The sequence below is a fragment of the Carassius gibelio genome, chromosome B3, assembly GCF_023724105.1.
Source record: "Carassius gibelio isolate Cgi1373 ecotype wild population from Czech Republic chromosome B3, carGib1.2-hapl.c, whole genome shotgun sequence".
In the NCBI taxonomy this organism is placed as follows: domain Eukaryota; kingdom Metazoa; phylum Chordata; class Actinopteri; order Cypriniformes; family Cyprinidae; genus Carassius; species Carassius gibelio.
In genome coordinates this window covers 28,179,130-28,194,951 of record NC_068398.1, presented here as the reverse complement: position 1 = coordinate 28,194,951, position 15,822 = coordinate 28,179,130, and the positions used below count along the sequence as shown (strand labels likewise).

Sequence of the window (15,822 nt, the reverse complement as noted above, 5' to 3'; positions counted from 1 at the left end):
ACTTACAAAATATTTTGAAATGCAGTTTATGACATTATCTGCTAAGAAAACGCTTCCTTTACCAGTAAACAAGTCTTAAAATTGCACTTGCACATTTACTTGTTTTTCTTTCCTGTGGTTGTCAGGCTATATATTCAAGGATTATTTATTGAATAATTTATCTGAAAGTCAAAGCAGATTTTTGTGTATGTGTGCCTGTGTTAGCCTTGAAGCCTTTGAATATCAACGAGTAAATGAAATGCCGCTGGTCCAAACAATCAGCACCAAATTCTGTTATATTCAAATTATTCTGCATATTATCACATGAGATTTCTGGGTTAGCCTATATAAAACATTGAAGCATTTACAACAATTTTACATTTCTAATCCAAGTTATATAGTATTTATGCCCAGAGCCTTCCTTGAGGCAGTTCTTATCATTTTGTTTGATTTAAAATGCTGCTCTCTTCACACAGGCACATTTGTGGGAACTCAGTGATGTTTTCTGTCTGTCTGTTAAAAGAGCACTGCATCCATTGAGAATGTATTAAGAAAAGCGTATGCTGGAGCTGATAAAGCGCAGGGCTTTGTAACCCACCCACATGCTCCAACAATATTACATCACATTCTCCATTCTTCCCAGTTTATGATCAGTGCTGTAAATGCACATTACACATGTGCTCTTTCCCTTGTCTGGAATACATTATATGTCTGCTTTGACGTCACAACTGCTCTCAGAAACCCCAATCACAGCCTGCCACTGACCGCCATCCTAAACTAAAATTACAGTTTAACATGTTCTCTGTTTATTCATCTGTGGACATGCAGTAGTAAAGAAACCCCACTTCATAGTATATTTTAAGACCTTTTCTTGTTTGCATGGCCTTTGTGATGCTCAATGGCTCACAGAGTGTGTTTAACAGGTGTGCTGACGTGTGGTGCTAAGTTTCCCACACTTGGAGTTGATGAATGAGCAAACAAGATTATGTAGCTATCAAGGACAACTTTTTCCTTTCATGAAAAACAACCGTCACGAGACAGACTCTTAGGTATACAACAAACAGCTTGGATGGAAAATCCCTGCTAAAGGAGAAAGAACTGACAAATAGATGTCGTAAGGACATTGTTCATTTAGATTCACAAGCACTTGATTTGATTCGATTTGAGTTCAATGGCAATGGCAGCGTTTCAAAGTGATCCAAAACAGTAGCTGGTCACATAGTGTTTTATTTAAAGCACTGCCTCATGCATATTTCTGATTCCCCAAAAAGAACCAAATCAGAGTCATTTGTTCTTCAATTGTACTAGACTGGTCATGTTGTATGTTTTGATTTTGCATGCAGCACGTGAGAAGAAAATCATGTCCGAATCTCCAAAACAGGCCGTCAGGTTTTCAGTAATGGATTTTAGGCTGCAGCATAAACAAATTCTACAAAAAAGGTTTTAGCTTTTTTAAATGGAAGGCAACACATTTTGGACTCATTTTTCTGTAAGTGGTCAGTCTCCTCGATAGTAAATCTCAAGGCAGCCCTTCTGAGTGTGTTTCCATTAGCAGTTAGTTTAAGGATAAACAGCACTGGCTGCCACAGCTAAGAAGCAGTCCACTAACCACCAGAACTGGGCTTCTGCCTGAGACAGTTACTACAGGAGGGAATGGATTCAGCCTAATTACATACCAGAGAGAACAGAATAGAAAGCATGTCTGATAGATTCTTCATCTAGTCACAGAACCATATTCCATGATAGTTTTTTTTTTTGCTTAGGAGCATGTCCATATGTATATTATATACTTTCTGCGTGTGTTTTTCAAACTGCATCTATTTCTTTTTGAAATGGCTATAATTACCCAACTAGATTCACCACTGGACTAAGCTGATATTCAAAAGGAAGTGTTTATTCATTCTTGAAAGGTAGCAGGAGATCGGAACGTCAAGCTCTTTAACTTTCTGGGCTAAAGCTGTTACTGTTGTCTTTATAAATCTGGCTTGTCTTTGATCGCTGAGAGTCAGTCTAAGGCAGAGGTTCTCAGCTGCTGGGTTGTGCCACAAATACTGTAGGCCTATGAACGTTTTGTGGTTTTTAATATCGAAGGTACTGCATCCAGTAAAACTCATTTGTATTTGAGCAAATTAATGTCACATTGATAAAGACAAATCTTTTTTTTAATTCTTAATAATTTCTTTTTTTCACATTTTTAAAAAGTATCTCATGTAAATAATTATGCATATTATTGGATCTATGCAGTTCATGATTTTACAGATAAGTATACCATTTATTTTAAAGTCTACACATTTCTTTTTTTGCTTCTTTTTTTGCAAAACCAGCTGAGAAGCACAAAAACAGCTGAAAACCACTGATGGTGAAGCAAAGTCAGCTGAGAACCGTTTATCGTGTAGCAAAGCCAACAGAGAACCACTTATTATTAAGCAAAACCAGTCGAGAGACACTTATTGTGAAGCAAAACCAGATGAGAACTGCTTATTTGAAGGGAAAGTGGGTGGGCAGGGAAAGCAACTGAGGGAGTGAGAGAATACGTTTCACGCAGCTGTTTTTTTCAGGAAATAGCGTTTTCAGAGACGCAACAGCATTCCTTACTTACAGGGCGCTGGATCATCTTTCCTACTTTCCTTGCAGCACCATATTACCACATTATTCTTATTAATGCACTCTCAACACACTCATGCACTCTTCACCCTTCACTCCCGCCAACTTTATCCAAGACTGTCAAGAATGTCCTCGTCTGCTTTGATTACATAACCTACTGTCTTTGCCCCACATTCACATTGTTCATCAGAAAAGATGTTAGAAAGATGTTATCCATTAGCCTAAGCGCCTGAAAATAGCCTTTTCACTGAGCATTTCAAAGTTTTAGGAATTCAAAGCATTCCTAAAGCAACAAACATAATTCACACGTGAACTCATTCTGCACAATCAGTACTCTGTTCTGAGTGTGTTTTCGCTTGTTACAGACCAACAACCATGAGCTTGAGGCAGTCATCGGTCCGGTTGACCTGTCACCTGTCTCAGGGGTCCGAGACTGAACGGGGCCCCCATGTTGTTGGCACCATCTGGGTTTGCCTTTGACATAATGTCATGTGTGGGACAGGGCAAGCTGTCTGGAGAGTCAGATGTGGAAATGCAAACAAACTCAGGGCTGCCATATGTGTTTGGACCAACAACTTCTGTCAAAAACCTCCTTCTTCCAGAGAAAATGATGCAGTTCAGCCTTTAAAGCCCAGTGCTGCAAATCAAAGTTATGAAAGAAGACAGCGCTGTCAGTTTTTCCATGTGTGTAGCACTGATTCTTTTTGCATACACTGTGTGCCAGCTTATGGATTTGGTGTCTACTGCATTTCTGATACTTTAAAAACACAGAATCGCTGCTAACATAATTTAGTAAGTCGTGTTATGATTTGTCAGGACGTTCTGCTGTGTTTAACCTCAGTTTATACTTTATTTGTGACGTTTGTGACGTTTGTCAGTGACGTTCTGAAGCTTCTGTAAGTTCTATATAAATGGATAATTTTATTTCAGTTTTTGAGATTTCTTGCCCTTTCTCTGAGAACAAGGAATAATATTTCAATCAAACAATCATAGATTAAAGTCCTTACACCTCTTTCAACCCTAACATCCTTCTAAAATGGGAAGAATATTATTGGTTTATATAAACATTGTACAAACCCCCAACCCTTAACCTATCTGTAAAACTTGATTAGTTAATAGGAATTTTGTTCTAGGACTCACACAGGAACATGACCTACTTGGGTAAATCACATTAAACAAGTTAAACGTCAAAGAAGAGGGACTAAATGGCAAAAATAACAAGAGCTGTTCTAAAAGTCTAGAACTGAAGTTTGGTTAACAAGTGTTGTTTTGAATTCCCAGCCACTGAAGTCAGTTTCAACTTGAATGTGGTTGTCATAGACCAGTCCTACAAGTCACAAAGTGTACAGAAGAACTCCCCAGACTCAGTGTCCCATCATGTATGAACATGAATGAACTAACTCATAAATTTACTGGAAATATGTGTCTCTTCGACAGACCCGAAGGCTGACGAAAGTGGAACGGCAGCGGTTCAGTGAAGAGGTGGAGATGCTGAAGTGCCTGCAGCATCCAAACATCGTCCGTTTCTACGACTCCTGGAAGTCCACCATGAAAGGACAGAAGTGCATCATCCTTGTGACGGAGCTCATGACGTCAGGGACACTGAAGACGTAAGTTCAGGCCAAGCATGGTTGTGTAAAATTGCTACAAAAGTACTTGCAGATGGAGTGGCCATCAAAGATTCCGGTACAAAGACAGGAAAGTTGTCTCTCCTGTAGATAAACTTTTCATTCTGTGTATTCTCACATGAGACACTGAAGCCCAACTGCTTTTTTCCACTCATTATCAGAATAATAACTGTGCTTTGTCATTCTGCAGACACTTTTATCCAGAGTTGCTAACTGCAGAATGACATTAATTTGGAAAAGTATCTTTCTCGATAAATGGAATACTGTAGCTTTTTTTTTTTTTTTTGCCTCGCTCACAACCTCTAATGGATAACAAATCAAATTGTTCACTACCATAGTTTAAATGTATATCCCTGTATGCATATATTATGAAACAAATTTTATATTCAGTTTAATTTGACAGTTTAAAAAAAAAAAGTGGCTCCATCCCAAATTGCATAGCAGGAATATCATAAAATGACAAATAGGAGAATGAAATGAAAGCCCACAGCTCAGTTCCAAGCATAGTGATCTTTCTAACTGCCAACTGCCTACATAGTCTATCAAAATATTGCTCGCCATGGGAGACTGAACTCAAATTGTTTCAGTAGAGCTTGTCGTTAGCATGTTGCTAAGATAACAGTGCAATTTCCTAATAATACATTCTGGAATTGACCCTTCACAAAGACCTGCCCCCTTTAAAATACATTGCGAAGCAAAGAGGACGCTGACAACATGCTGAAACACAAGACAGAGCAGGTTACCTTTGGTATGAAACAAAATCTCAGCTGTCAAATTTAGTAATTTTGTAAGAAATTCAAACAATAGATACCAATTTGTGGCTCTTTAGTGTGTCGTGTCTCTGTAGCACCTCAGTTCAAGTGGCACGTTAACCGTTTATCTCTTCATCTTTACTAGTTATAGCGCAAAATAAACATGAATGAACATTAGAAGGTATCTTGTTTCAACTGCGCAAAGACCTCAGTATACCAAAATGTATACGTTTCAGTCCACCAATGGTAATCTAATCTCCCGTCTGGTTTGTTTGTCAGACAAAATGGCAGATTTAACGTTAGGATCAGGCGATGGGAATGATGGTCTAATCACCTGTCAATCAAACTCATGGCAAAGTGCCTTCTTCATGAAGAAAACACATGCTTAGACAAATTTAGTAAAAATGATGCCTACTATAACCCCAATGCCGACCTGTTTACCTGTAGGTACCTGAAAAGGTTCAAAGAGATGAAACTAAAGCTCCTCCAGCGTTGGAGTCATCAGATCCTGAAAGGCCTTCACTTCCTGCACACCCGAACACCTCCCATAATCCACCGAGACCTTAAATGTGACAACATCTTCATCACTGGCCCCACTGGATCTGTTAAGATTGGCGATTTGGGCCTAGCAACTCTCAAGAGTGCCTCATTTGCCAAGAGTGTCATTGGTGAGTTCAAAAAAATTTCAGTTTACTGCTTAGATGTCAACATCTTCACGACACTCAACTGTAAACGGTGCCCTTATCTATCTCTACTATGGGCTTACCTTGTTTGTTTACTCTGTCAACTGTATTAATCCCATGACAAGTGATTGACACAGATTTCTCACCCTGCTTGTATTCAGAAGTGCTTCTATCACATTAGCTCATTACCGACACAGTTTAAAATCTGATTTACTCACACTCAGGTTAGGAGAGCTCAGTGACTTGAATAAGTAAAAAAATGTGTGAGCTGCATGGGACATCAGGAAAGCACCACCAATAGATCAAGCTCAAGTTCAGCTTGGATCTCAAATGTACTGTTCATGTTTATAAGAGCACATTTAACATTCAGTCACTTGTTTGACCAGCTAACTCACTGAGATCAAGATTATGACTTGAGCAAGACACTTTATACAAGGTTATTCCTCGTAATACCCTGTTTAAGCTGGATTAAGATGGTCCTGTGCTGGTCCTAAGCAAATAGCTCCTGCTCAGGACCAGCTCATGACCAACTAAGGACCAGCTTAATCCAGCTCAAACCAGATGCTATACTTCAAAACATAACTACAGGTTATGTATGTTACTTTGAAATGATGAAAGAGCCTGCTAAATGGTCACTAAAGGTTTGTTTTTGGCATTGTTCTTTGCTTCCCCACAGGAACACCAGAGTTTATGGCTCCAGAGATGTACGAGGAGAAATATGATGAAGCTGTTGATGTTTATGCCTTTGGCATGTGCATTCTGGAGATGACCACATCAGAGTACCCTTACTCAGAGTGTCAAAACGCTGCGCAGATCTACCGCAAAGTCACCAGTGTAAGTCAATCCTCGCAGCTGTATTACACGCTTGAAAAGAACGTCATGGCCCCAGGCTGTACTCAATATGGTTTTTACCATCAATACAGACTTCATTGTTTTGTCAGGTTGCATGAAATATATAACCTCTATCTCTGTCTGCCTCTCACACAAACTTTAGCTTGCACAGGCTTGTAAAAATCAAGTTTCTTTTTTGGAAACTATAGTTCCTTGCCTGTATGAGGCTCTTGTTGACATTTATTTGCAACATGGATACAATTAGCGCATCTCTCTTGAGCTGTAATTCTGTTTAGAAGATGGTGATCTTTTCTCTCATCCAGATCTCTAATCAACCCCCTGGATCTCTAATCAACCCTAGAGTCCAAACTGATTTCTAATTACAGTGTTGCAAATGTGTCATTTCATTGTACTTGTGTGCAATGCATGCTAACCGCAATCTTGGGTGTGCATCGAGTTGCATGGTTATAATCTCTTCCATGACGGATGACTTTTTCCCTTGGGGTGGCTCATTAAGAGTCCAGCCAATCGGCATGTTTACGTGAATAATATACAAAGCAAAAAAAACACACAGTTATACAGTTCTAGAACAACAGTAGTCGCATTGTTGAATACAGAAGCCCTAGAGGAAATCTGTTATTTTGATGGGAAAACTGGCTGATTTTCTCTTTCTCTTCTTGAAACCTCAAATCAGTTCCATTTATGAGGTATTTAATGGCCAACACATGTTGAAGAAAACGTTTCCAGTTTGTAATACTTTACATAGATGGATGCCATCTCAATATCTGTGTTTTTTATATTTAAACTATCTTATAGCCAAAGAAAAGCATAAAAACTGTTTTATATATATATATATATATATATATATATATATATATATATATATATATATATATATATATATATATTAGGGCTGTCAAATGATTACATTTTTTTATCAAATTAATCAGAATTTTCAGTGGATTAATCAGGATTAATCACTATTTGCAATTACACCTGAATCCTAACCATTATTTTTTTTAACTGAAATGCATATCAAAAGATAAATAACAGGACACAGATACATAATTTTCATGTATTGATTCATCAATATGTGGTTCTTTTTTTTTGGAATTTCAAAAGTTTAACATTTACTTAGATCAAATTTACCTGAGCACTATATCAAACCATGCCATTTAACTACAGATAGTGTAAGAGTTTTAGGTGAACCAGTGGTTAAACATAGCCACATATCTATGAAATTATGCATAGAGAAACTCGAAAGAATGAACTCAGAAACACAAACATGAGCCACCATCACATAAGCAGCACTCTGGGCACTCTTGTTTTTGGGAGGTGTTCATTTGCTCTGCCACAATACTTTAGGATCGATATTTTCATGTTCTGAAGGCTTCAAGTGCCAGTAAAACCAAGTAAAAATGCATATGCTTTTCCAAACAGCTGTACTTTTCGCTGCATTGCATGTATGCGTTCGTGCATGCGCAGTGTGAAACACAGGACACTATAACAGGAAGAAGCTCCAGCGTATCAACTACCAAAGTCGTCTCTGTTTATCGAGCTTGTTTTTGACAGCCCTAATATATATATATATATATATATATTAGTGCTGTCAATCGATTAAAAAAAATTAACTAATTAATCGCACAATTTTTTAAAATTAATCGCGATTAATCGCGATTAATCGCAATTAAAAGACTGAAACTTTTTGGATATGTAAATGTAAAATGTAAATAATTAATGTAAACTCAAGACAAAGAAACTATTTAAATTCGAAATATGATTGTTTATTGGAATTTTTGTTTAACTTGTAACACAGATTTTCTCATGTAAACAACATACCTGCAATAAATCATCAATATCCTCCAAATTAACTGTTGGCTTGAAAGCCATATTTATTACAGAAATAAAAACACAGGCATGTAAGTACCATTTGAATTTCAAAACAATCAATGCCAATAAAAAACAAAAATGATTTCCATGTTGAATTCTAAGTGGACTGCAAAAAAATTCCAAAGTATAGTCATTGCCAGTGCTTTAAGTGAGCCGGTACGCTCATTTGGACATCTGTTTTAATAGAGGTTTTAATCTTTTACCTGCACTGCCGATTTTCAGAGCGCCCTTCACAATGCAAGCTTCCTAATTCATCCCACCCAGAGCAGAAACTACATTACCCATTCACCCTTAAGTTATACAAGTGAATAGCGCATGTGTCGCTTTTCCCACTGTTAAGTGTCAACAACTCATCGTGGCCGGAGAAGGTGTGTGAAACTCGTTGTGAGTTATACTAAAGCAAAATCTTGAGTATTTATTGTCTGATAAACATTAAAAACTGTCTGCGGAGGTTGAGTCGTCCTGCAGCCCCCGCTGGCTGTTCATTGGCTGCAGCATCTTTTTTCTAAGTTCTAAAAAAATACCGTAGACGGCAAGGCACAAATTTAGATATTCATTTATCTAATTAATCTATAGCCTATGCACAAAGACAATATGATCTTTTCGTCCCCTTTTTGTTTTAAAGCTTGATGAAGAGAGAGAGCGCAAGTTGCTGCAGCTGAGGAGGACAGTGATGCACGCGTACAGGAGTGATTGACAGTTCGCGGCACTGTGTACAAAAAATACTCCGCTACACAATTATTTCGTTATTTTCATTTAAGCTTATTAACGTTAGCGTTACAGAAAGGTCTGATTTACGCACTGTTACAGTCATTGTTTTTGTTTTTTTTTTTGTTGTTTTTTTTAAATGACATTTGAGTTCATGATTTTAATGTTGCTGTTTCTTGTGGCAGACTAAATGAAGAGTAATGTTTCTTGTGGCAGACTGAAGAGTAATCCGGCAGAGTTTTATACTGAAACTTTCCGTCTAAAAGTCCTTCCTTGGTCTTATCCATATTTCTTTGCACGTTGAACACACATAGGCCACAACTGGAAATAAAAAAAAAAACTGCAACCGCGTTAATTGCGTTATTTTTTTTTAACGCGTTAAATATTTCAAATTAATCGAATGCGTTAACGCGCTAATTTTGACAGCACTAATATATATATATATATATATATATATATATATATATATATATATATATATAAAGAGATTTTATTCTATTATAAGGGTGGTCTCTCATTAGCAGTGCCATATTGAGAATACATGACCAGCGCAATAATCCTCACTTTATCACAAATTTGTTTCAGAGTAAATTAATCATGAGTATGTATGTTTACAAATACTTTAAAAGTTCAGTATCAATCAGACTGAAACACTATTTTGTACTGGCTGGACTGACAGACCTAGATAATAAATTGTAGCTTGCTAGCAAAACATAAAAACATATATGGATGCCATCTTAAAATATAGCCATCCTTCGTAAACTACAGAGTTTGCAAAGTTGAAACTCAATGCAAATGTAATTTCAAGTATTATTTGGGTTGTTCTTGTTTTATTTCATATGCATTATTAGCATTACCTATGATAATTGTACACCTGTTTTGGCTTCTCTTTTTTTTTGCACATTCAAAGACAATATATTGTCCCTTTCTGCATCATGGTCCAGTGTTTATGGCATTACAAGCACTAGGTCTTTAATCAGCACGTCCTTTGGTTGTTTGTTCCTGTTTTCCCTCGCTGATTAGTTTTTGAGGCCATATCAGATTCAGCTGATAAGGAAAGAGGAAGGAAAGCGTAAATTAGATGCTTGCATTAGTTTGTGTGCCTGACATGACAAACAGACATCACCTTTCATCCTGCTGTTCCTGACACAGTTGAGAAGAGACTTTGTGGCTTTGAAGTTGGCATGCAGAAATTGCATGGTTGGTCGGAGAGCAGATTTCCGTTTTCCTGAACACTGAGTGATAAGGATGGACAGAGCGAGACTGTAGCACTTTTCCAAAATGCAGTGAGCAGCCCATCTAGGCAACATTTTAGCATCATGGGTTTGCTTCTGATGCAAAAAATAAAATAAAAATAAAAATAAGAATCTAAGGAAGTGTCTTACATATCCATTGCTGTCTTTCAGAAGTCTGCATTTAAATGTTTCTTAAAGAAGCCTCCTATGCTCACCTAAGCTGCATCTATTTCAATAGTACAGTAAAATTGTGAATTAATATTAGAATTTTAAATAAATATTTTCTATTATGATATATTTTAAAATGTAATTTTTTCCTGTGATGGTAAGGCTGAATTTCTCACATAATCATTCTAATATGTTGATTCAGTGCTTAAATATTTGTATTAATATTATCAATGTCACATATACAGTATATATATATATATATATATATATATATATATATATATATATATATACTGGTCAATTTAATGTGTCCTTGCCAAATAAAAGTATTAATACATAATAATAAAAAAAGGCAGTACAGTACATAATACATTTTTTGTCTTGTTTTAAATATAAATATAATGAATGTTTTAAAAATATTGATTTTCAAGTAAATTTTATAGATGTTTGTACAAGTTTACTAGGTCCAGGACAAAAATGCTGATTTAAGCCCCACCAAGGACGATAACTATAAAGATAACGATATTAGCGTCGACACACGTGTGGAAGATAAAATCTGTTTCTCTAAGTGCATGCTCATCTGCCACTTTAAGTTCTCAAGCTCTAGAGCAGGATGGAGTCTGATTGGGTGTCAATCTTTGTATCATTCATCAACTGGAAAAAAATAGTGCTGAAAGCGATTCCAACTATATAATTTCTCTGTGCCTTTATCGTTATATCTGCAGTGTGGACTCTGCTATTATTTAATATTGACAATTTTTAGAACTATATTGTTATCGTTATCTTTATAGTTATCGTGCTTGGTTTGAACAGGCATTTAGACAGATTCATTTTTCTGTGTATGTATATCTTGTATATCTGAAGATCGGAATTTTATCTTGAATATAGTGAATATATCTTGTATATCTGAATTTTGCATGTGTATCTTGTACGCCTGCATTTGCATGTCCATTCACATCACCGACTGGAGCCAGTCTTAAATCACTGATTATGACTGCTCATTTCCACATTGCACACAGTGGATCGTCTATGCATGATCTAAGAGTGTGGACACAAACAATGCAGTGGCCCCTGGCAAGCATGGGAGGGATGCAGAGGAGTTCAGCGGGGTAACGCGGAGCCCAAAGGAGCTCCAACCATGTGCCTGAGCATCAGCTGATTGGAGAATGTGTCTCAAAGGCACATTCATATTTGATCCCGATGGGCTTTTGCACTTCCCTGGGTTAATGAAAATCATCCTCTGTGTCACTGGGGGCTGAGAGCGTGGGGTTTGTGATTCGGCGGTCATGGTCTGTGGAGGAGGCGTTTGACCCCGGCGTGTTTATGAGAGCAAGAAAGACACTGTTGTTTGTAGATAGTTGTGTGTTCTGTTTAGACTGTAGACGGGGTTTATGATCTGCATAAGCATGAAACAAGCTTTTAAGAGACAGAAAAGGGAATGTTCAATTGTTCCTGGAGCAAAGGAAGTTCGGAAGACAAACAGCAGCTTTTCAAAGCTGTTTTTCAAAGCACGCGTTCCAGGCGTCCCAGAGAGACGAGGCATGTAAAGCAGAAAAACATTTATATGCAGACACTGAGCATTGGAAACAACAGGCTCCTCTAAGAGATGCGTTTCTGTTTGTGTATGTTTGTTTTGGGCGATGCGCAAATTCCACAAAACACATGCATTTTGTCGAGGATCGAGGTTGAGCTTTAATATTCAGAGTCTTAAGTGCATAAAATGTTCTCTGACAAACACGATCCTCAATCCCGCCGTGTTTGTTTTTCAGATTGGTCGAGCTCAACTTTCTGACCCGCCGGTCCCTGCACTTAAAATTCTTCTGTTGTTATGCCACGGCTTTTTCTGAGTGTTCTACTATCACCATGGCAACACAGTCTCTTATTTAGTTCTTGACCTGTCATTCTTTCTAACTGCAGAAAATCATTTTGTTCGGTTAAAAAGGAAACGTGACCCACCTGAGAACAATTTCTGAAATATAAGAGCCTTCAAGAGCCTGACACCTTGCAAGTCATAGTTTTTTGACAATTCAATTTCTTTTCATCCAAATATTCATATTTTTCATTCAGTAATTTTTGTTCAGATAAATGATAGATCATATCAGAAATATTGTGTGTGTGTATTGTGTAGATAGATAGATAGATAGACATCTGCGCACACACAAACACACATGCATACAGTATATATATATATATTTACAGACATGGTCATTGAGTTAAAAAAATTGTTTTTAATTAAAACATTTTTAATTTTAGGTTGTTAGTGTTATTCTGTTTATCTAAAGTAAATTTCACTTGTTCCAGTAATGCAATGCTGACGTTGTCATGGCTCCAGCTAATTAAGTTTAATACAATTAGACGTGAATCTGGGTCCTGCATTGCCATGGGGACAGGTCTGTTCTCATGAGGTTGCAGAGGCGTTAGGACCAAACTTACTAATGTGCATGTTATCGGGAGGGCAAAGATTGTGTAACACCTCTGCATATTAGATGTACTATAATTAGACCATGTACACACCACTATGATGTCTTCTCATCTGCCTACGCTTAAACATGGATAAAACTTGATGAAATGTCATGTACATGGAATATAATGTTTTTCCAAGGAACTGGTGCACCTGATTGTTGAAGTATGTAAGATTATGTCTTTTTCACCTGTGTCTGACCGTCAGTGTATCCACAGCGGATTGAGTGACATGCAGAACCAGAGGGAAACAGACAGAGAGAATTAAGACTGGACCAGATGTTAATTATGTCTGTTAGTCTTTGCGGAGCCAGTGATGTCACTGAAGCATGTGGTCGGTCTTACCACATTAGCTCAACTGATAGAGCATGGTTCGATTCCTAGGTAATGTAATGTACTAAACAAACTGATGAAATCTGTATCTTGAATCAGGAGGTAACAAACCTGTATTTTTCTGACTTTTCTTTCTTCCGTGGGACTTAAAAGTAGAGATTTGAACTGTAAAATGCAAATCATTGGGGTACAAATGTGTCACGATGTGTGATAGGGAAAACACAAGGAGAGGGTAGATCCAATTGCAAGTATGATGTTTAATAACAAAAAGGGTAATACAAAATAAACAGTCTTGGGAGACAAACAAAACAAAAAAGGAAACCGGATGAAATGGACTGTAAAACTCGGAGGTAAGGGGGAGTCTCAGGAGACGAGAATATCACACATAGGGTAAGGACTCCATGCAAACAACAGAGAAGGACAGCTATTTATAAGGAGACTAACGACAAAGGATTGTCTGCACCTGTGCGATTAATTGGAGTGCAATTACTGTGAAGACAGGACCAGACTGGAGGAATTAAAGTGCCTATGGTGAAGTGCCTAAAGAGAAGTGAGCTTACTAGGGAACACCCAGGAAAACAGAGACTGACAGCTTGACAAAATGTTGTTAAAATAACCCTTTAACTATAAGAACCATCATAGCAGCTTAAAATGTCCTGACTGATGTTTTCAAAAATTAACATCACTTTTTTTTATATTCAAATACAGCTAACACTGAATCACACATGATGTATTTATCGAAACATGTAACCTTGCAATTTTCCATATTTATTTTCCAATTCAGCCCATGCTGTTTACCTGTTAAACACACAGCAGAGACGAAAAGCCTCTCCATCAAGCATGAGGTCCGCGCCAGCAAGATGACTGTGGTCACTTAACTAAGACGCAGAGAAAATTGAACCTGCCTTTTCACTGAAATCAAAAGCTTTCAGGTCGATTTATTGGCTTACAGTGAGCATTAACCTTATAATGAAACTTGCCTTTAAAATGAACAAAGATCCAGCAAAGCTAATCAACCTAATCACAGTTCTCATGAGAGAACATTTAGATGCCATTTAACACTTGGTTTCTGTGGACACATTTGTGAGTACATTGGTATGAGTACATTCATGATCTGGAGTTCAGCACAGTTTGTTTGTGACGCCTCCAGTTTGATACACAAACAAGTGGCATGTTTATGTTGACAGCTAGAAAGGTTGGCCTATCTGTCTGCAATCCTTGGGGAAAAGGTCACTTCACATCTACTGTGATGTTTTCACACTAAGAGCATGAAAAGTGTTTCGACTGGACCTGGCAGGAAATCGTAATTCTCAACATTTGCTCTTTGATAGCTCACAACACTTAATGGAGTTGAATGGGTAAAATTTAGTGATAAAAAGATTCAGTTGGTTAATGCAGTAACTAACATGACCTAACCATGAACAAGACTTTACCGCATTTATTATTTATTTTGGTTAATATACATTTCTACATTACTACATTTTAACAATTAAAGTTAGAAATTTGAATGTTTAATTTGTTATTAAAATGTATTATGAACAAACAAGACAACGCTGAATAAAAGTAACTTTTTAAGATGAATAAAACCATTTTTGATCAGTTAGAAAATGGTAGAGTTCATACTGACATTTGTTCAGATAATCTATTTGAGAGAAGACGTGCAATTACTGAGAGTTTTTCAGGGTTTTCACTTCTTACAGAAAGTTTAGAAACGAATGAAATCGTGAATATTTATGACGGCAAACTCTGTATGAAATCTGGTTTCAAGCCACCAGCACATGACCGCTGCAGCACTTTCAGCTGGATTTATATGATTTATATTTCACCGCTGGATATGTGCTCTATAACCATGTGTGTGACAAATAAAAATCTTAAATCTCGAATCTTAGATGTAATGTTAGGCTTCTTGCATAAATGTGAGGCAATGATCATTCCTCAAGCCATTGGCAAGGAAGAAGAAACCGAGAGAAGATGCAGACCAGAAATTAAACTTTTTTTTCTTTTTTGTTTCTTAGAACAGGATTCTTAAGGCTTGCTGGTTTTAGCCGGTTTAAAGTGGTTTCTAGCTGGTCTTTAACTCATTCAGATGGTCTCTCAGATTAACCTGCTAATAATGATCCCAAACACCTCTAAATCCAGCTTGAACAGGCCGAGAGACCTAATGCTGGAGTAGGAAAAGAGCTGATTAACAGTGTGTGAAACAAACATAAATTTGGTTCTTTGCTTCATAGTCTCTAGGGGTCTTCTCCAAAGACTGATGCCATCAAGAGGCGCCTGACCAGTGAAAAATCATTCACCTAATCCCTTTCAACTAACTCCTGAACCCCTGATGAAAGCCTACGAGATCAGTTTTACCCAGAAGTGGTTTTCAGGGGCGAGTTCTTCAGGCCGCCCCGCCTCCTTTATGCTGAATTGCACCTCTGTTTTGTATTTTCTGTTTTCCTTTCCATCTCAAACTTTCAATGGGCCTATTATCTGAACAAGTAACACCAAAGCGTCCTGGTTACGTCACAAAGTTACTCTCTGTGTTTTCTGGGCAGTGTAGAACATT

The 15,822-nt window shown here is 37.4% G+C and overlaps 1 protein-coding gene across 1 annotated transcript in view; it reads left to right on the top strand.

The window, feature by feature from the left end:
* The window catches only part of wnk4b (WNK lysine deficient protein kinase 4b), a 51,170-nt gene that overhangs the window by 15,232 nt on the left and 20,116 nt on the right, over positions 1–15,822 (top strand). Inside the window, exons 2-4 of the mRNA XM_052552163.1 lie at positions 4,021–4,193; positions 5,411–5,631; positions 6,323–6,480. Of these exons, the coding sequence (XP_052408123.1) occupies positions 4,021–4,193; positions 5,411–5,631; positions 6,323–6,480 (552 nt within the window). The remainder of the gene's footprint in view (positions 1–4,020; positions 4,194–5,410; positions 5,632–6,322; positions 6,481–15,822) is intronic.